This window comes from Suricata suricatta, chromosome 13, assembly GCF_006229205.1.
Source record: "Suricata suricatta isolate VVHF042 chromosome 13, meerkat_22Aug2017_6uvM2_HiC, whole genome shotgun sequence".
Classification (NCBI taxonomy): domain Eukaryota; kingdom Metazoa; phylum Chordata; class Mammalia; order Carnivora; family Herpestidae; genus Suricata; species Suricata suricatta.
The window spans coordinates 73,874,176-73,895,941 of NC_043712.1; the positions used below are offsets into that span (position 1 = coordinate 73,874,176).

At 42.8% G+C, this 21,766-nt stretch overlaps 1 protein-coding gene across 3 annotated transcripts in view; it reads right to left on the reverse strand.

Moving 5' to 3' along the window:
* PCSK5 (proprotein convertase subtilisin/kexin type 5) overlaps positions 1–21,766 on the reverse strand; it is a 461,176-nt gene that overhangs the window by 357,757 nt on the left and 81,653 nt on the right. For all 3 annotated transcript variants that reach the window (XM_029920456.1, XM_029920455.1, XM_029920454.1), the window contains exon 3: positions 11,817–11,930. In XM_029920456.1, the coding sequence (XP_029776316.1) occupies positions 11,817–11,930 (114 nt within the window). The remainder of the gene's footprint in view (positions 1–11,816; positions 11,931–21,766) is intronic.

Consider the following 21,766-nt stretch of genomic DNA (forward strand, 5'->3'; position numbering starts at 1 on the left):
GGTAAGCTATAGAATAAAAAGAATTTAAGAGAAACACCAATCACAGTGTATGAACCTTATTTGGATCTTTTTATTTTTTTTAATGTTTTTGTTTATTTTTGAGAGAGAGAGAGACAGACAGACAGACAGTGTGAGCAGGGGAGGATCAGAGAGAAAGGGAGACACAGAATCTGAAAACAGGCTCCAGGCTCTGAGCTAGCTGTTAGCACAGAGTCTGATGTGTGGCTTGAACCCATGAGCCATGAGATCATGGCCTGAGCCGAAGTTGGATACTTAACCCACTGAGCCACCCAGGCACCCCCTTATTTGGATCTTAACTCAAACCAATGACAATGGAAAAACATCAGGAGACAACTGGGAAAATCTGAAAACAGGGTAGTTGAAAATATCACTCATTTTTTACAAGGGATAATGATACTATAATTTTATTGTGTAAAAAAAAATAGCCCTTATCTTACAGAGTTACATAGTGTCATACTTAGTGATGGAATGAAGTGAAGTGTGTGAACTACTTTATGGTAATCAAGTAGAGAAGGCAATAAATGAATAAAGATTGGCCTAGAGTCGATCATTATTGAAGCCGGTGATGGAGACGCGGTGTTCATTATATTATTCTCTCTGCTTTTGCTTTCAATTTCCCAAGATGTTTGTGTAATTTTGCAGTGAAAGCTGGAGAAATAGGGATCAGATGTGATCCTCAACCTGGAGTTTAGACCTGGAATTTGGGAGTGCGTAAAGTGACAAGGACATAAGTTTCCGATCAAGTACAAGGAAGTGTTTCTGAACTAAATAAATTGTTCGTTATGGCAAGAAAGGGCTGAGGAGAGCATACTGCTGATTAGTAAAAATATACAAAGTGGGTCTTGAACATGAGTGAGGGCTTACGTTAAGTTATTTTTCAGACCCATTCCAATGTGGTGGTCTATGAACTCTTTTTTCCGTATCGTAAAGACCACCTGATTCGGGGTACTGATTGCAAAAACATGCCCAGCGTTGGCTGCTGTGTGTTTGTGTGTGTAGTGTGCATGGATGTGAAGCAGCGGGCTGGGATTCAGAGCACAGGCATGGAAGAAAAATGAGAAGAGGCAAATAAAACCTTTTTAGCACAACAGGAATGATCTCAAAACAAATTTATGTAGCTCTGCTATGCTTAACTCACTACTGCTGAGGGTCCCGGTGAATTTCTTTCAGTTCACTGAAAAATCAAAATGGTTTCTCTCTCGCCAGGTAACAGACCCAAACATCAAGCTTTAAAACACGAATTTAACTAGGTTTCAGGAAACCATGCAAAGAGATCATTAGAAGAACACAGTCCTTTGCTACCTGGGCATAATTTTCTTTACTTCAAGACATGCTGGTTTCGTCTGCCGGGACCAGGGCATCCCAGTAGACTTTTTACAAGGGTCAAGATTCAAGTCAACAAGAAAGGAAAAGACAAAAGACAGACCAAAAAACAAAACAAACAAAAAACTACATTTCTTCCAAATAGTCTTTAAGACTATTCTGTAAATTTTGTACTAAATATTTGAACAGACACCATCCACACTTTCCCCCGCCTTCGCATAAAGGAAGAAATTTTTTATCTTCTCTTAGGCAAAGAATAATCAAATGAATGCCATCTTCACTTTGTCCAAATCCACTCCTATCATGGAGAGCACCTCCACAGTATAACCCAATTTTGATTCTGACCTATGCAATTAAGTAATCAAATCCTCTTTCTGGAATTTCTAGTTTCGTTCTACTTTTCTTGCCATAAGCTGGCTTCCTTTGTTGGGCTGGAAGCCTGTCGGCATGTACTATTTGCATACTGGATTATCCACTGCTCGCCTACAATCCCATCCCTGGACTCGGCGAGTCTACCAAGGATTTTCTTACACTCGAGAAACTGGAAAAATCACATTGATGTGCATGTGCGTTCTATTTGAAGACGGTTATTACTTTCTCTTCCCCAGGCAGCTTGGGTGTTTTGATTCTTCCCATCACTGCAATGCTAAAAATGATTTCTTTGACTCTACTGATTTCCAGCCAAGTTCACTGCTAACCAAAATTAAGGAAAAATAGCATTCCAGATGCCTCAGATAATTGTAGCACTTAAATTCTCAACACAGGACATTTGAAGGCATCATCATCTTTTAAGACGAGCCAACTCAGTTCTGTGAATTTGGAAAATTTCAGATGAAGCCTCAGTGACAGACCCTCTCCTCATTTTCAATCCACATTTATTGAGTACATACAAAGGAAATCCTACGTACTGGCAGAGAGATGGTAAAACAAGCCAAAGGTGGGCTTTGATCACCAGAACTAGCCTTCACTCGGTGTGAAAAGTAAATGAGGAGGAGGATTTCAGGGGAACCATTTGATAAAAGAACTTGTCTTCAACACATTAAGGAGACAACTACAGACTGAATGAGATTAGGGCTCCGTGCTATCTGCTTGAAAGAGAACATGAGCTACTCATTAAAGAAAAGTTTGACTGAAATCTGGACAATCACAACTTTGTTTCTGTGAACAGACCCTCCTTCACCTCAGAGTAGGGCCCAAGGGACCAGACGACCCACGAATTTTTACTCTTTGAAAGTAACACTGAAAAGATAAACTACCAGGATGGAATCAGTTCTATCTTGCTCAAGGAAATTCATAAAGATTGTGACAGTTTGTGCCTGGCAAGAATAATATCTGAAGTGATTTTTTTTCAGGTGGGTTATCAATTACTAGCCTCTTCTAGGGGCATTTTCACTAGGTAATTATAGCTTAACTTAATATTCCTTACACTGTAAGAACACGAGTCTGAACCTAGCAGACGCCATGACAGGCTTTAAGTTTCCCCTCTAAACTAGGTCTAAAGGTCAGTCTCTCCAGAACTATTAGGTGGTTACACATTGCCCGAGGCAAGAGAGACCACCTTTGTAATACCCTTCACATTCCTCAGGGCAGGCCTAAGGCTAGTTACACCCTACTGAGGGTCCTGGGTCTACTCTGTGATTGGTTAACACTCTATAATTGGATAAACCTGCGGTCAATAATATTGTGTAATAATTGGATCACTGTACCTATGTCACCATTTCCTGTAACTCCCCCTTCCCAAACTCATAAAAGCCCTGCCCCACCTTTGCTCGGGGCTTGCTCTCAGCATGGATCCACCAGGCCAGTAAAGTCTGTGAGCCCGAGTTTAGGCCCCGGCGAGCCTAAACCCGTAATACAGCCCTTTGCTTTTGCATGTGTGACTCGGTCTCCCTGGCGGTCTCTGGTTTTTGGGGGCGATATTAAAATCTGGGCACAACAATACTGACTTCCATCACAAGCATTGTGGGGGACAGCGAAGTCCCATGAAATCATCACAACCATCGTGATAACAAATAAGTTCCAAATAGGCTTCTGCTATGGCATCATCAGCAGGATACCATCAGTTGATTCGGCAATGTAAAATAACTCAAACTTCTACCCATAAATGCTTACTTGCTCTTCATTAAAGAAGGCGTTGCGGTCACCTTACTTACTATTTCATCCTTGGTGTCAGGAACACTGTAAGTGCTGGGAAGAAAGCAAATCTCTGCTAAATATGAATGAATGAATGAATGAATGAATGAATGAATGAATGCCTATAAGAACTCTGACTCAGCTGGGTTTTCCAGTCTGTAAAACAAATATGGCCCCGGGGTGCCTGGGTGGCTCAGTCCGTTAAGCGTCTAGCTTCGGGTCTAGCTTCAGCTCGGGTCATGATCTCACAGTTTGTGGGTTCAGGCCCCGCATCAGGCTCTGTGCTGACAGCTAGCTCAGAGCCTGGAGCCTGTCTTCAGATTCTGTGTCTCCCTCTCTCTCTGACCCTCCCCTGCTTGCGCTGTCTCTCTCTGTCTCTCAAAAATAAATAAAAAACATTTAAAAAATTAAAAAACAAACAAATATGGTCCCTACTTGGGATTTAGTTTGCTTTTTGGGGGGGTGGGTAGGGTAGGACCACTTATGAGTATTTTTCTTCAGTGGTAATTTATTTGTTCAGCAAACACACCATTTTAATAAACCTGGAGCTATTACTCCAACCCAGCCACATGTATGTTTAAGCCCCCCTAAATACCCTTACCTGACATCTGCAAACTTGGACTTGGGAAAGCTCTCACCATTCCTTCATCTAAATGGCTCACTGTGACTATGCAAACAATCTGGTCTATGCTAAACGCCTTCCAAGAGTAGGGAAAGGGGGTACACGGTAGGCAATGGGTATCTATACACCCACCCCCAGTAAAACCCCGGAGCACTGAGTCCCTCATGAGCTTCCCTGGTAGACCACATCTCACACGTGTGGTCACAATTCGTTGCTGGAGGAATGAAGTGCTTTCTGTAGGACTCCACGGACATAAGTCTCTTGGATGCTTAAACTTCATTTCCTCTGGACTTTGCTCCATGTGGCTTTTCTTTTTGCTGATTGTGTTGTATCCTTTCACTGCAATCAATTATAGCCCTGAGTGTGACTATCTGCTGAATCCTGAGTCTTCCTCGTGAGTCACTGAACCTGGGGTGGTCTTGGGGGCCCCCAACACAGGGTCTGACATAGTCAATCTGAAGTAGTAATGAAACAAAAGCATGGTACATTAACAGTGGGGGGCTCACAGGGTAGAGCTGAGCTGGAAATTAAGATGCGGGCCACATTGGTGGTACGTGGTCTCCCTTGCCCCAGTATCCAGTTGAATTTGCCATGTGGAATTAGAGGGTGTGACGCAGGAATGAACTTATGAAAATGTATATCGTCCAGATTTCCCATTCTTTCCCATGGGCTAAGGTTGGTCTAAAATACCTTTCTATGGGACACAGAGCTGGTTTGAAGTAAATACCAGAATACCAAAATCATGTCTAAGCCCCCACTCATTCCTTCCAGGACATGATTTGCTGTTTGGCTGGAGTCTGCCCTTTCTCAGAAGACCTCCTGTTTGCTTCAAGATGTGCCACATGGTTGCAGATTTGCACCATGTTGCATTTTCAATTAAACCAGCTAAATGGGGTGTTTTAAAAGGATGATTTCCAAGCTGCCAGGACAATAATGCCACAAACTCCACCAGACTTTATTAGAGTCAAATGACAGTATAAATCAGTAGGAAAATGTGTGCCAACCACAGAAATAGCAAGGTCTCAAACTCTTGGAGTACTCAACACCATCCAGTTGGCTGAGAACGGACCATGTGGCTTAAAATCATTTTTCACAATTACTGTCCTAGCTAGTTCATAGTTTTTGGCAGATATGCCCCACATGCATAGTCGAAGTCAGCTAATTTTCACTCTGCTGATCGACGGATATAATTTTTTCCCCTCAGAAAAGCCACCCAGTGAGCTTTCATGAAATCCTGAGGTAAGTACATCCAAAAAAAAGTGAGCCCATTTATTAGAACCTGGCTTAAAAAATGCATATTAAATAGGCCACCCTATACTCATCACAGAAAATTCCACTGTACTAACCACGATGGCAAATTCGGAGTATCAGTCACACAAACTATTAGCGTCTGAGAGTCAAAGACCAGCCCTCTTTACTTTTCACTTTTGAAGTCAGACTGCCTTCTCTAAGGCAAGAGGGGGAAAAATAATTATCTACGGGCCTGTCCAAAATCATTACTTGTTTTTTTTTTTAATATATTCTCAGTTAACAGACAAAAGCTATTGTACAACAACGCCAAGTCAATTTCTTTACATAATCAAACGTTTATATGACTAAAGGAATACAAGGAATAAAACCTTTTCTATCAGACTTAGGTTTTCACCCAAGTTTTATGTCCAGGTGGTCTTCTTATTATTATTGACTGTTCATCAATAGCCCAAGTGTCGAATTCCATCCATGGATGTGTGTTTTATGAGGATTTCAAAAACGGTTAAGATGCTGCACATTGAAGACCTCTCCCACAAAGAGACGTATCTGCCAACAAAGGAGTCTCCCCCTTGCATTTCAAATTCAGCATCTGTGTTAACTCCGAGGGGCAGGGAGGGATGCGGTGAGGTCGGAGCGCACAAGGGCATCAAGTCCATCGTGTTTATTCCTTAGTCTGGGGGTGGGTGGACAGGTATTTGCGGTGTTCTTAAAGTTTCTCTATACGTGAAATCTTTTATAATAACTTAAAAAACTACTTAACCCCCTGAATGTGTTCGATTGGCATTTCCAGACTCCTCAGAGGCACCTTACTTAGCCTCACTGTCACTAGAGTCAGGCTGAATCCACTTTCACAGGGTCAAAATGATCCATTATACCAGCTGGATACACTAACACCATTTCTATCATACTGAATTCCCACAGACTTGGCCAAATCTTTGTGACCCTTCCTGTCAGATAACCTTGGTCTGTGGAGCACTTTGAAAGAATATAGAAGCCAAGCATATTTTCAATCAGTGCAAGTAGAAATATCTTCTTGTATTAAAGCTGCCAGCTTCCCAAAAGAACATGTTCTAAAGGAAGGTAGAAGATCAAGACAAACAAGTTAACTTGACCGAGCATGCTTTAAAATGTCCCGTAAGGTTCCCAGCTGATCGTGGGAAAATAGAAGCCGGCTGTCTTCATATAAACCTCGTGTTTGAGGGAGGGTAGAGCAAAGAGGTCTCAGAGGGGCCCCAGGACACCTAACATCAGCATCGATTGGGATCCTGTCAGAAATAAATGCAAATTCCCAGATCTCAGCTGGGGGGTGTGAGAGGGGTAGACGGCATTCCCTCCGGATGATTCTGATCCCGGCCAGCTTGAGAACCACGGACATCAAGGGTGGAAGTCTGAGCCTCTGGGCTCAAATACCAGGGCTTGGCCCTGAGACAGAGAGACTTTGGACAAGTTACTTAATCTGTCCATGCTTTAAGTTCCCTGTCTGTTAAATGAGGATTATAATAGGTCCTAACTCACTGGAAAACTGGCAGTAAGAAAACACATGTGAAAGTTGGGCAGCGTGCTTGACCTGTAGTAAGCGCTCAAAAGTGAGCAACCATTTCCCCTACTATGGAGACCATCAAAGATTTGATTTTGTTCCAGATTACTCAACTGTTTGTTTGGTTAGCATTTATTGAGCATTTATTACCTACCAGACTCAGGCAAGGAGTGACACAGGATTCCTACCTCGCCGCCGCACTTCTCAGTCCTGACTGCATATTAGAATCACCTAGTGAGTTCTGATAAAATACCCCCCCTCAAGGCACACTCCTCAAAACATAAAGAACCTCTGAGGGGGGCCACAAGCTTGGATATGTTTTTATTTTTATTTTTTAATAATTTATTTTTGAGAGACAGACAGAGACAGAGCATGAGTTGGGGAGGGACAGAGAGAGAGGGAGACAGAGAATCTGAAGCAGGCTCCAGGCTCTGAGCTGTCAGCACAGAGCCCGATGCAGGGCTTCAACTCACGAACCGTGAGATCCTGACCTGAGGTGAAATTGGACACTCAAACGACTGAACCACCCAGGCGCCCCTTGGATATGTTTTCTGAAAGTTACTCAGGGCTTTTGGTTTCTGCCAATGGAATAAACAGACCTACAAGCAGGAATTATGGCCTAAAACCTAAGAACAGAGGCTGGACCTATATACATGATCCCTGAGAAACTTCTGGAAGGAACCCTTTGTCCAGCAAACTTGCATTGGTGCTTATATATTCCCTTCCTGCTTTACTGATCTTCTTAGGAAGCACGAATCATGTTTCCCTCAACCCCCGGTGCTTGCTGCATTGGCCTGACAAAGAGCAGGTGCAGGAGACGTCTGTCCACGCAACACGAAGTGAGTGCTAGTTTTAGGATTGCACCCTCCCCACTCCTGGAAGCCTGAGCACAGCGTTTCACGACAGAGGAGTAACTACACGGCCACCGTTCTCCATAACCAACTCCTGTAGATGCAGATGGAGATGTCCCTGGATATATTGCCCAAGCTTCAAGGCTAGACTTGATGGTTTCACACACCAGTTTCCAAGGGGAGGAGCAACAGGGGCAGGCTTTTAAATTAATTAAAAGAGACACTCAGGCACACTTCATGCCATTCTTTAATCTCCACTCTCCTGTGATAAATACAGAATGACAGGCTGGGGCCCGGGCTAACGAGCTAAAGGCAGGAGCCTATGGAGGCCCGCCAAGCAGCCCTCAGAAACACTCCAGCAGGGCCCGGGGTTCACAGAGAGGAAGAAGGAAATCAGCACCTTGCCTCAGCCGGGTCACCGGGTCACCACTGTGTCACCGGAACACTCTGAAAAGCACACATTGAACATGTGATTCCCCTTCCCCCCTTCCTTGACTAGCAGTGGTTTAAACAACAGACAAAAGGAAATAGAATGTATTTCCTTTTCATTGCAATAAGGTCAGAGAATAATAACCATAAAGATTTATTGAGGGTTTTCTAGTGTCAGAAAAGGCACTGCGCTAAAGGCTTCTCATGTAGCACTTCATTTAATTGCAGCAAGCAGCTTCTCGAATTATCCTCACCTCCTAGTATGTACATCCTTACCATAAAGTCCCTCACATGGGATATTGGAGCCGGCACATGTGACTGATAGAAAATTCCAGAAGAAATGGTCTGTGACTTCGGAGTTTAGATGATAAAAGACACCACTACTTCTAACACGATTTCCTGGATCATTTGCCCTGGGGGAAGCCAGCGCCATGGCGAGTAGACACTCAAGCAGTCCTCACCACAGGAAGAGGCCAATAACATGGCCTCTTGCCTGGTGCATCCTCCAGCTCTAGCCAAGACTCTGAGTCATTCAACTGAAGTCCCAGGCACCACACAAAGAAAAGCCATCACTGCCAGGCCCTGTCTGAAGGCCTGACCCACAGAACCCATGAGCTGACTGTTTGAAAAATTAAGTTCTGTGATTTGTTACACAGCAATACCTAACTCATACATAAGAGCCAGATACTTTTATGTTACAACTGAGGAGAGTTAGAGGTAATTCATGGGCATAGTAAGTGAAGCGATGGGGTTCTGCATCAAGGTTGGAAGATCTCAAGTTCTAGCTTCATTCTGTCCTATTACTCCTAACAGATAAAGGTACATAATGTCTTTCCCATCGGTTTGTTAAGGGAAACACGACTATTTAATAGGAAGTTCTGAAACTCTTAAGTTGTTCCAAGATACTTTGTTCATCCTCCAAGACACCCTCCATTCTGTCTTAAATTTTAGTCATTTCTCTGGGGATGGAAGTTCCTGGAACATTGGAGTAGCATCTTTCTTAGGATAGTGCTTGTAAATAGCAGAAGGGTGGGATCAGGATATGGACTCAGTCCTGCAGACTCTTAACAACCTCCCTGGTTTGACAGCGTTGCTCTACCATGTTCAGGCTGGGTGATTTTAATGTTCATTTATTTTTCAGAGAGAATCAAAGACTGAGCATGAGCTGGGAAGGGGCAGAGAGAGTGGAAGACCCAGAATCTGAAGCAGGCTCCAGGCTTTGAGCAGTTAGCACAGAGCCGGACGCGGAGCTAAAACCCATGAACCACAAGATCATGACATGAGCCAAAGTCGGATACTCAACTGATTGAGCCCCTCAGGCACCCCAGGCTGGGCGATTTGAGATAAGTTGTCTAAACTGTAGGAGCAGGAGCCACAGAAGATTCCTCACTCTTAAAACAGAGCCAATATTCATACACACACTTTAATTCACACTACCTTGAACACATACTTGCCTGACACACAGTAAGTTCTCCATAAAAATGTTACCTCTTTGAATTATTGAACAGGGATGGACACACAACCAACATTTGAACGCCCACACAGAAGCTCCTCCCTCAACCTCTCCTCACGTGGAAAGGGAATTTCCAAAGAAAGAGCAATGTTTCTTGGGGGGTGAAGAGATCTCGCTCTACAGGGACTGAAACTCCTGGAGTCCCCAGGCTGGCCAAGGTGCTAACGCCTTAGCCGTGGTTCCTCCAGAGCCCAGGCCACCCTGCTGGAGTCTCAGAGGGTCAGGGAAGGCTGCCCTGCACGCCCACCATTCGCTGGGACATGTGCAAATAGCACGTCAGCTCTTTCTGGCAAGAAGGGTTGTAAGGCAATGAGCACCCCCCCCACCCCCAGGGGGGACAGGGATTTCACTTCCAGCCTGTCTCTCAATCCCATTCCAGTACCGTCAGTTTGTCAGCACCGGACGAAGCTCCCCACGTCCTGCCAACACGCTTTCTAATGGCTTCCCAGGTGCCTCACTCTTCCTTGGTCTTGGAGCTAACAAGATGTCAAGTGTCCTAGTGTCCCTTCAAGTGATTTCTACTCAAATGCTGGCTACAGTTCGCCCTCCCTTTGAACTTCGCTTTATGGCTTCTTTTATGTTTTGCCTGAAAGAGTTTTCTATGTAAAATGCTCTCTGAGGTTCCAAAACTTTTCTGCAACCTTCTACTTCTGGGGGAGACTGAGAAAAATGAAATTGGGAGAAAAGCCAGCCACTTTCCCCCATCTCAAACTAAGCACCAATTCCTGGCATTGCGAGGTGCTAGGTTAGGTCTTCCAGGGGGTAGAAGTGACCCCCGCCCCTACCCTCAGTGTAATAAGAGTACAATTAAAATATTAACAGCAATGAAACCAAGTGCCAAAGGAAAGGTGCCATGCCCTGCAGAGACGGAGCGCCCAGGAGAGTGGAGGGAGGGAAGAGGGGACAGACGAGGACAAAGGAGACTGGGAGTAGTCGCCTGGGGAAGGCCCTCAAGAAGGGGCAAGTCCCCACCTAAGTCCATGGCGAAGGGAGGAAGAGCAGCCAGATGGAAAGAATGAAAGGCACAGAGGCAGGAGAGCAGGAGACGGTCCGCAAAATGCTATGGGTTTGCAGAGCAGCAGGGACAGGACTGCAAAAAAAAGAAAGGAGATTAAGGGAAATACCCTTGTAATAACGATCAGTGAAGACTTTAAAAGAAAGGAAAGTAAAGGTCTCTTTGTAGATTACAGAGCAAAATGGGGACATGGGGATTTTCTGAGTTAAGAGTAATTAATGTATTTCTCAGTGATCACAAACATAAAACCCCAAGACTAGAAAAATAAACTTAAATATATGTATATATTTATTGAGAGAGAGAGAGCACAGGAGAGCACATGCGTGTGAGCAGGGGAGGGACAGAGTGGGAGAGAGAACCCCAAGGGGGCTCTGTGCTGTCAGTGCAGATCCCGATGCGGGGCTCCAAACCATGATCCATGAGATCATGACCTGAGCCAAAATCAAAAGTTGGATGCTTAAGGGACTGAGCCACCCAGGTGCGCCACAGAGAAATACATGTCTTTCCGAAGGAGGCAACGTCACAATGTCAAGTCAACAGGCGGATGGCTCTTCTCAAGACCTAAGCAAATTTCTTTCACTGAACCACTAAACTAGCTACAAGGCACCTACTTTCCAGCCAGTTTTTCCCTTAGTTTAAAAACCGATTTTCCCTAGTGTTTAAAAACTATTACCTAAAGTGAGCAAGCTCATATTAGATGACTTAAGCCAGGAATCTGTTACTTACCAGCAGGATCATTTCTATAATTTCCAAGAGCCACTATCCAGTATTACCCAGACTGATTTCAAGAGGGAGAAAACATGCATCAGAGATGAACACAATCACTGAGAGGTCTAAGGGGTCTGTCTGCACCTTAGTTTATTTTTCTATCCTCTTCCAGATTTAGAAAGCTACACAGAGTAAGCGCTCACACCGAAATTCTGTGAATGCAAACTCCCTTCTCTTTCACCTTAGAACCAAAGAGCTAAGTTCCAAAGAGATCCAGAAAATAACACAAGCCATCAACCAATCCACACGGTGGGTCTCCTCCGACAGTGAAACATCCCCAGTCACTGTTTCCATGTCTTCCCAGACCCCACAGATGTCCCTGTACAACACGGCCCCAGGCCAGACTTCCTCACCATATACCACATGCTTGGCCACTTGGGATCGTTGAAGTAAGTAGGTTGCGCACGACTGAAGTCATAATCCCTCTTTGTCCGTCTTTTTACCACTTGCTGTTGGATCCACTCCACCTGCCAAAAAGAAGGACATTTGGTGAGCGATCAAGGTCCACCATGGAGAGCACGACATCAGTGACGGCCTGAAGCATTTCCCATCCTGAGCCAACTTGGTTCAAATCACAGACTTGGTGCCAGCAATGAGAATGAGCCCTTGATCTCAGATCCTCTAGAAATCTAGTTCTCCTTTATCTGTTTATTTACTAATTTATTCATTTTATTTTATTTTTAATGTTTATTCACTTTTGAGAGAGAGAGAGAGAGAGAGAGAGAGCATGAGCAGGAGAGGCACAGAGAGAGAGAGAGGGAGACACAGAATGTGAAGCAAGCTCCAGGCTCTGCGCTGCCAGCACAGAGCCCAACATGGGGCTCGAACCCATGAACGGCGAGATCATGACCTGAGCCGAAGCCCGACACTCAACCAACTGAGCCACCCTCGTCTTTAATGACAGGCCATCCCCACCTCTCAACAACATGCTAGCTTTCCAGCTTCTTCGGAGAACATATTTTACTCACAATTCTTTTTTGCAAATTGACAGTGTTAATTTTTTAAGCTCATTTTTTTTTCATCCTTACCTTATACTAAGGGTTAGCAAATGTTTTCTATAAAGGTCCAGGTCATCAATATTTTAGGCTTAGCAGGTCTCTGTTGCAACCACCCCTTCTGCTCTTGTGCGCACAGATGGACATGAACTTTATGTAGAAAAACAAGTGGCAGGCTGAATTCAGCCCACAGGCCACAGTCTGTGACCCTTGCCTTACACGACCCACCAAATGTTTTTGATGCTCTGGAACTGCACAGCAAATTTTAAAATTATCCTGGGATCAAATGCTCTAGGATCACATTTTTTTTTTTTAAAGACATGGCTCCCTGCAACATAGCATAGTAGAAACAACAATATTCAGGGAATCAGAAAACCAAAGCCCTAGCCCAGTCTCTGGCGCACAATTGGAGAAAGCGTTCAATTTCCTGAGCCAAGGAGGCTCCGCGCCAGCTCAAATTCAGACCCACCACACTTGAGAAACTCTTAAATATTTAGGCACAAAGTTTGCTTCAACAAAGCGACTGGGAACTTTTGAGTTTAATACAGTACGGTAACCTAAATGGTAGAACTACATATGGGGTTTTTTTTTTTTTTTGAATGTTTATGTTTTTGAGTGCAAGAGAGAGACAGAGAGACAGGGTGCAAGCTGGGGGAGGTATAGAGATGGCAGGAAACACAGAGTCCGAAGCAAGCTCCAGTCTCTGAGCTGTCAGCACAGAGCTCAATGCGGGGCCTGAACTCACAAACCACAAGATCATGACCTGAGCTGAAGTCAGACGCCTAAATGACTGAGTCACCCATGCACCCCATGCGGGTGTTATTTCAAACAGCTCATCATTATGACAACATAAAAATAAACAATTTCCCTTTTGAACGGTGCATCTCAAAGGAATGGTATCCGCCTTGGTGGCATTCTACAATTTGTTCCTAAATTCTTTGTTTGCTCTCTCCTGGCCGTATATTTGAGCTGTAATGCTCTAAAATGTTCTCTACTACCATTTATCCCTACTCTCCACAAAGGGATTGAAAGTTGAGGGGAGGGAGACCTGTGGTCCACAAGAGATGTCACTTGCACCCATGCAGTCAAGGTTTCAAAATGACTTTTGCCAGCTTGATTGATCAAAGATCTTTGGAGGAGAAGGGGTACTAAGGAACTGACTCACAGGCTCAAAGTGCATGGTCGTAAATAAGATACTGAGGCCAAAAGCCAAACTAATAAATTTCTGTGATTCTCACACTGAGAAAATATATTCAACAAGACTATTGGTGTGGAAGATGAATTTGAATAGTGAATTCCTGGTTATGGCACTAAAGAGGCAAACGGAATTACACGGCCTTCTAAATAAATATAAAACCCATTTATGATGAGGATCCCAGCTAGGCATCATACATGTACCTTCTCCGACAGGTAATTCAGGCACCATTATTGGTCCAGAAAAAATGCTGATACATGAAAAATAATATTCTACAAATAGAAAGCTTTTTCAGTTCCTGTTTCAGTCGGAACCTAGACTACGGGACTCTCTGGCACTGGAACATTCTACACCCCACCCCCACCCCACTGCGCACACTGGACAGAAGAGATCGTGTATATTTCTTTAAACTACTTGACAACAATTCTGAGGGCCGCAAACAGGGATCTTGTTTTTTCTGACTCGAGAGACTGCTCTTTAAAAATCACATTGAAACTAATGTAGCATTAAAAATGCGTGTACATTTTTTTCCACAAAGAGGGTAATTTTTAAGTGGCTGGATTTCTAAAAATATAGGGGGGAAAAATCAATTTCTTTCTCTATCAGAGTGGAGCCGCAAGCATGGGTGTGCATGCACTTTTTCTATTTCCAGGAAACATTTTAATCTCTTCATTTCCAACAATCTTTCTAAGGAATGAGTCTCATTCACCCACTTGTTCATTCAAAAAGCATTAAGTGTCTATTCTGCACCAGACGCTACGCTGGGAATATAAAGATGAGTAAAAATAGTCTTTGGCTTTGAAGGACTTACATTTTCCCAAGAAAGAGTTAGAGCAAGCATTCCACAATGTTCCACTTCATAAAAATGTAGTGATCACCATAAGTGACATCGCACACTCTATTAATTAGGCGACTAGTGAAGAATTTGATGATGCAAATTAGATCTGCAATCCGTTTTATTATGTCCTGCTCCTATGGCAGTGAGGGGCTCCTATGCCAGTCCACACTCGCAAGCTGGGTGAACGGAGGCGGCAGGTCGGTTTAGTTGGAACTCTTTCCAGACTAATCCTCTGTTGGCAGTGGCCTCTCCTAACAGAACCTCCACAAATTCTGAATGGCTGCCTGTACGTGTCCATAAACCAGAAAGTGTCACATCCCCCAGGGAGGTCACAAATAGAGTGTTAGAGATCAGAATGCGTCTATTCGGGGGTAGGAGCATATCACCGCTTCAACGGCGACACTGTAAGTGTGCACTTCCCCTCAACGCACACATAAACACAGACAGACAAGTGTGCAACGAGCATGCGAGGAAACCAAGCGCCATTTCCCTGCATGAACTACGGGCACTACACCAGAACAATGGAGTTTACCAAATAGCATCTCTTCTGTCCTTTTACCAAACCAAAGTGCTCAGTTATAGGGCTTGGTGGCTGGAAGGTGGCACAGTAAGTTGGCATCTAGATGTGGCTGTAAGTCCCTCTGTCTGATCACAGGGCTGAAATGCTCAGGAAAAGTACAGTGGGGATTTTTTTAGCATCAGATACCATGTATTTTGTCTTGGTATCTAGGAGGAGTATATAGCCCTACATTTTTTGGAAAGTGGGAAAAGTACCTCTTGGATCGGAAGATTTCTATGACTGGAAAGACTATATTTATATTTTTAAACCCTTATCCATATGTCTGTCCTTGAGCCCTTTAAGGAAAAGCTCAGAGGTAACGCATTATACAGACTGTATTTTTGCCAAGGAGCCCCAATGCACAGAAAAGACACTTGGAAATTCAGTTTCATAAAACTATGGTCAGCCCAGGAACAAGAGAAACCGTGCGCTTTCCCTGCACTGACTTAACTTCTGCAGGTTCTATGTCTTATATGAAAGAACTACAGTTCATCTAGGCTGTAAAAACCACAGGACCTTTGAAATTATCAGTGTTTCCTCCATTACCTTCAACATATGCGTGCACCAGGTGTTTTTTTTTTTTAATTTTTTTAAATGTTTATTTTTGAGAGACAGAGAGACAGAGCATAAGCAGGGGAGGGGCAGAGAGTGAAGGAGACCCAGAATGTGAAGCAGGCTCCAGGCTCTGAGCCGTCAGCACAGACAGATGTGGGGCTCGAACTCACGAACCACAAGATCATGGCCTGAGCGAAGCTGGCCGCTTAACCAACTGAGCCCCCCAGGCGCCCCTTGTGCTCCAGGTTTTAAGGACAATCCCCTCCTCCACGCACACAGCTCCTCTCCTTATATGGTCCAAGTGAACGCTCGGCATCCCTGACTTCAGCATCTCTGTCTAAAGACGTTCTCTTTCATCAGATTTTTACTTGTCAAGCAAAGCATGTTACAGGATAATTCTGGGAACCGCCCCCCCGCCCAACATCTCAGCCAGACTCCTATCTATGTCCTTAGTTTGAAACTTAACAACTTTCTAAACTAGGATAAAAAAAAAAAAGTTATAGGAATATACATGCTGGGAGTTATATAAATATTAATGGAAAACAAATTATGATATTGCAAGAAAGATAAATACCGCATGGCATTACTTATATGTAGACTTAAGAAAAAAAAAAAGCCAGACTTGTAGAAACAGCGGGAAAATGGCTGCGAGAGGCTGAGGGGTAAGGGACATGGGGGCAGGTTGGTAAAAGCATACAAACATTCAACTGTAAGATGAACGAAGTCTCAGGATCTAATTTATGACTGAAGCTTGAATATAATGGTTGTTGGTAACACTGTATCACAAAACTGAAATTTGCTAAAAAAGAACTTAAAGGTTCTTACCAAAAAACATATGTGTATGAATACAAATATATGGTGATATATGTTTATTAACTAGATGGAGGGAATCCTTAATATGATCATAGAATCACTACAATGTGCACTTTATTTTTTTTAATATATATGTAGTTTATTGTCAAGTTGGTTAACATACACTGTATACAGTGTGCTCTTGGTTTGGGGGGTAGATTCCTATGATTCATCGCTTACATACAACTATAATGTACAATTTAAATATCTTACAATTTTATATGCTGATTATGTCTCAATAAAGTTAAAGTTTAAAATTTACTTTAAAAATGTGTCTCACAATGGGGAGGAATCAGCCCTCTAGATATTAAATACATTAAAATCCCTACATCTTAACCTATATATGATCATACATATAATCACAACATATACTCGAAGTCTTACAATGTTGGGGAGCCTGGGTGGCACAGCTGGGTAAGCGTCTGACTCTCGATTCTGGCTCAGGTCATGATCTCACAGTTCATGAGTTCGAGCCCCACATCAGGCTCTGCATTGACAGCACAGAGCCTGCTTAGGATTCTCTCCCTTCCTCCCTCCCCGCCTCTCTCTGCCCCTCACCTGCTCACTCTCTCTCTCAAAATAAATAAATTTAATTAAAATAAATAAATAAATACCTTTCAATGGTATATGTTCAATGAAGCTGAAATTTAAAGAAAAATGTGGTGTCACTTTAAAAATGTGCCTCACAGTGGGGGAGGGAGACCAGCCCTCTAGATATTAAAATACATGGAGGGGCGCCTGGGTGGCTCAGTCGGTTAAGCGGCCAACACTGGCTCAGGTCATGATCTTGTGGTTCGTGAGTTCCAGCCCCGCATCGGGCTCTGTGCTGACAGCTCAGAGCCTGGAGCCTGCTTTGGATTCTGTGTCTCCTCTCTCTGCCCTTCCCCTGCTCATGCTCTGTCTCTCAAAAATAAAATAAACATTAAAAAAAATGCTAAAATACACTGGGGATCCTGGGTGGCTCTGTCAGTGAAGCCACTGACCTCACCTCTGGTCATGATCTCACGGTTTGTGAGTTCGAGCCCCACATCAGCTCTGCTAAAATGCAGAGCCTATTTTAGACCCTCTTTTTTCTCCCCCTCTCTCTGCCCCTCCCCTCCAAAAATAAACATTTAAAAATTAATTATATTAAATCTAAGGATTAAAATATATACTGGTAGCACATGTCTATAGATTTCCACGCAATGGAATGGAAAGTCAAGAAATCCACCCCAAATATCTAAGAATATAGTATATGTTAAGGGTGCCATTTTCCACTACGTGGGGAAAACCAGATTACTTCGTAAGTGAGATCATTCTAACATCTTACATCGGGATTATTTCAACTGAATGATATTAAAGTAAACAAATACAACCATAAAAAGGATCCTGAGAAATACAGGAATTTTTTTTTAAATCTTGAATAGAAGATGCTTGTCTAAGTATCAAAAAGAGCATTTAGACAAAGTGATACATTTAACAACGTAAAACATAAATCTGGCATGGGAAAAAATAAAAAGAAAGAAAGACAAAGAAACAAAACCTTCAAAAGCAAGGCAGAAGACAGGGAAAGTTTCCAGCTCCTACCAGGGACCAAAGGCTGTTTCCCCTAATATACAAAAAGTTTCTCCCATCAATAAGACAAAAATTCAGTAGGAAAACGGGCAAAGGATAGGAGAACAGTAATCCCTGAAAAGACAAATCGAGGTTTTAAACATAAATATGCCTAACGTCATGCCGAAAAAGACAAAAGTAAATGAAAATGACACCAAGGTATCATGTTTTCGCCTTTCAGATATAAACAATCTAAAGCTAGATAACATCCTACTAGTGAGGTCATGAGCCGGGAATCCTCCTACCACAATGATGGGAATGTACACGGGTCCAATCCGATGGAGCGTGATTGGACCAGATCTGCAAGAATTCAACAGGAAGGAATTCTACTTTTAGGGATTTGTCCTACATCTTTATTTACGCATGTAAAGATGTAAGGGTACTTACGGAAGCCGTTAGTAATAACTGCCAGAGGTAAACAATCTGAATGGATAGGAGAGAGATTAATAAACAATGGCATATCAATAAAATTGGAGTACAACGCAACCACCAAAGAGAATGCAATGGATTAAATCATGTACTAGCAAAGAACAGTCTCCATGATACAGCTTAAAGGGAAATGAAAGAAAGTGAGGGAGGGGGACGGAGGGGGACGGAGGGGGACGGAGGGGGATGGAAGGGGACGGAGAGAGAAAAAGAAAAAGAAAAAAAGAAAAAAGAAAGGAAAGGAAAGAAAAGAAAGAAAAGAATCTTTAAAGAGTGCTATAATTTTTGCCTTTATCTGAAGTCATTGCACACGAAACCCTCTGCTATCACTGTTGTTTCCCGGGACATAAATGACATACAGATGTAGGAGGGAGACTTTTACTGCATGTCCTTCAACACTGTTACCTTTGTGCTACATGAACGGGTCACCTACACCAACAATTTTAAATTTCTTTTAACATAAGAGGTTCCATTGGTTGATTGGTTGATTACTATCACATAATCCAAGGATTTCAAATGTGACTGACTGCATAAATTACAACATTTTTTTTTAAGAAATGAGAAAAAAGAATACAAAGAACATCTTAGGTGGCTTTCTATTATGTTTTAACATGGAAAAGTATTTTTTTAATGTGGATAAATAACAAATAGAAGTGATTTGTTAGAACGTGGGAAATTCAGTTTATAGTGTTAGATTTGCCACCAGCCACTTGTGTGGCCTTGCAAAATCTACATGGACACTTTTATATGAAAAATGAGAGATGGAAGACAAAATATGCCCTCTCATCTCCTTCTGGCTTTGAAATTTTATCTATATATTCTCTTCTCTGATTTGACTGGGAATAAAACATTTGTGCGACATGCCATAGAGGGAATAGGTAGTTGATAAACGATGTTCAGTCATTTTGTGAAGAAGTGAGATTAATATTTAGAAAGGGGTGCAGTAAATTCTATTATTCCTTTCATGAGCTGAGGAAGCAGATGCCAGCAAAGAAAAGAGGTGGGATTCTGTTTTTTGTGTCCTTTCTTGGGTACTGTCAACAAAATAGCGAGGGAGGGGGGCATGTAGAGAATTCTCCCCTCCTTTTTCCTCTCTGACTTTGGAAACAAAAACGGCCAAGCTGCCTTGCTTTAAAAACAAAAAAAATATCAGTCACATGTTCATGGTGGAAAAGAAGGGACGATGGAGACAATTTAGTGCTGACAAGCCACTCCCAGGCCCTAAAATCTGAAGCCAACATATCCCAAAAGTTTTCTAGAACTCCGATCCAGAAAAGAGTTAAATCTGTGAATCGAAGAATCTCATATGATTATGTGTTCAGATGGGGGTATTCCATTCTTTAAACTTTCCTCCAGTTAGGAACTAAACCAGTCATCAGCGAGTTACTCAATACTGACGTTTTTTGATTTGAGTCACATTTGACTTATTTCAGATAGCTACCGGTGAACAAAACAAGCATTCCTATTTATCTGATGGAAGATTTCATTTGATGTGCTTGCGACACGCACTTGGACATCAGACTCATGACATCAGAGGTTTCTGGTAGAGAATCATCACGTCAGGAATACGAGGAATCATACCATTCCTAGAAGGTCATTCAGAAAGAAGTTGTAAAATAAATACTTTACGTGCATTCTGAACGGTATGACTGAAGACAATACAGGCCAGAGTGAAAAACTTTAACTGCTGAAACATTTTATGTTTCTCCGACAGAACCAAACTCTTACAAGTATGTCATTGACTTAACCTCACGCTCCTTTGTTTGGTGGAAAACTCATGGTATTATTAGTCCAACTGCATTACATACTTTCAGAGAATTAAAGTCTTCTTTCACCCCTTCAACTATTCCACTATTCTAAATGTTTTATTTCCTATCTTGCTCCCTGTTTCTATTTCTCCCCACTTTGGAGAAGATGATGTGCAAACAGGAAATATTAATAGTTACATCCAATGAAAGCAGTAAAAGTTCCTTCCCACCCTCAAGGTCCTTTCGTTCATTTGTCCAGTCTAAGGATATTATCTAAAGTATCTACTGCGAGGTGGGCGCTGTTCTAGGTGCTGCAGAATGGCACTGAACCAAATAACCAACTTCCCACCTCACCTTCAGGCAGTTTCCATTCTAGCTGAAGGTGGACCAGGAGTACGTAAATAAGTAAAAGATTATATAACTTTCTTTCATGGTGCAAAATATAAATAACATAAGGTAATGGAGACTTTGACGGGAGGAGGGGCTTATTCTAGGTAAGGTGGTCAAGAAAGGGCTCTTTAATAGAATTCTGAATAATAAGGACGCAACCATATAAATGTCTCAGAAAGAAATATTACCAGCAACATTGAGTCGTTAGTATAAAAATCCCTAGAATGACCAGATGTCTGTATTTTTGTCTACAGCTTGTCCATAGGCCACAGATGCCTGTGGTAATCCGTCAGGGCCTATGGGTGGGTATACCAGAACTACATTATGCCCTCCAATAGACAGATAAAGAAAAAGACTCTCACAAGTCATGGAAGCTGATTCACAGACATCTGGTCAACTAGCTCTGGGCTCCTCAGTGGCAAAAATATGATCTAGAAGAAAACACATATTCAACGTGTCCCCAAGGCCCCGCCAATTTCTCAGCTGGTGGGAGCAAATTCAGCTGAAAGAAGGCTAACCAAGACCCTCAGCAGGGGACACTCTTGCCTATATCTAAGGGTGGTACCCTTGTGACGCTGGTCACTATAAACTTGTCTGGTAAGGTGCATGACGCAGATCCTGACCTTTCAACTGTATGTCAAAAACTGCAGGTTCAATGTAATCTAAACACCAGAGAAATAATTAGATGACTTCTAGGACAGAAAGAGTCCCAAGTACAAAGCATGCAAGAATAAAGGAAGGGGAGGGGCATCAATTTGGAACCTACTGCTTGATAGATGTACAGAGATGGGATCCTTTCAGCATCCACAATTAATGTGGATAAACAGAGAAGAATTAAGGAATTGTTGACCCGGGTTGAGAACTTGGAACTTTATGGCAGACACCAGCAGTCGATTCAGAACCTACGAGAACCAAAGGCTAAATAAAGCCGATGGATCCGACAGTGCTAGGGATACATACTCCCAGTGACAAAGCGCATCGCCAATACTTTAGCCGTCAAGGCCTAGTCCAGAATCAAAGCACACAGCAGACCAAGTGCGACTTTAAGAGCAGTCGCAGAGGGAGAAATATAAAGATCAAGGAAATGGCTGAAAACTAACTCAAAGACAAGAAAACGTGGCAAAATGATACGAAAAAAAGTTAGGGCATAGT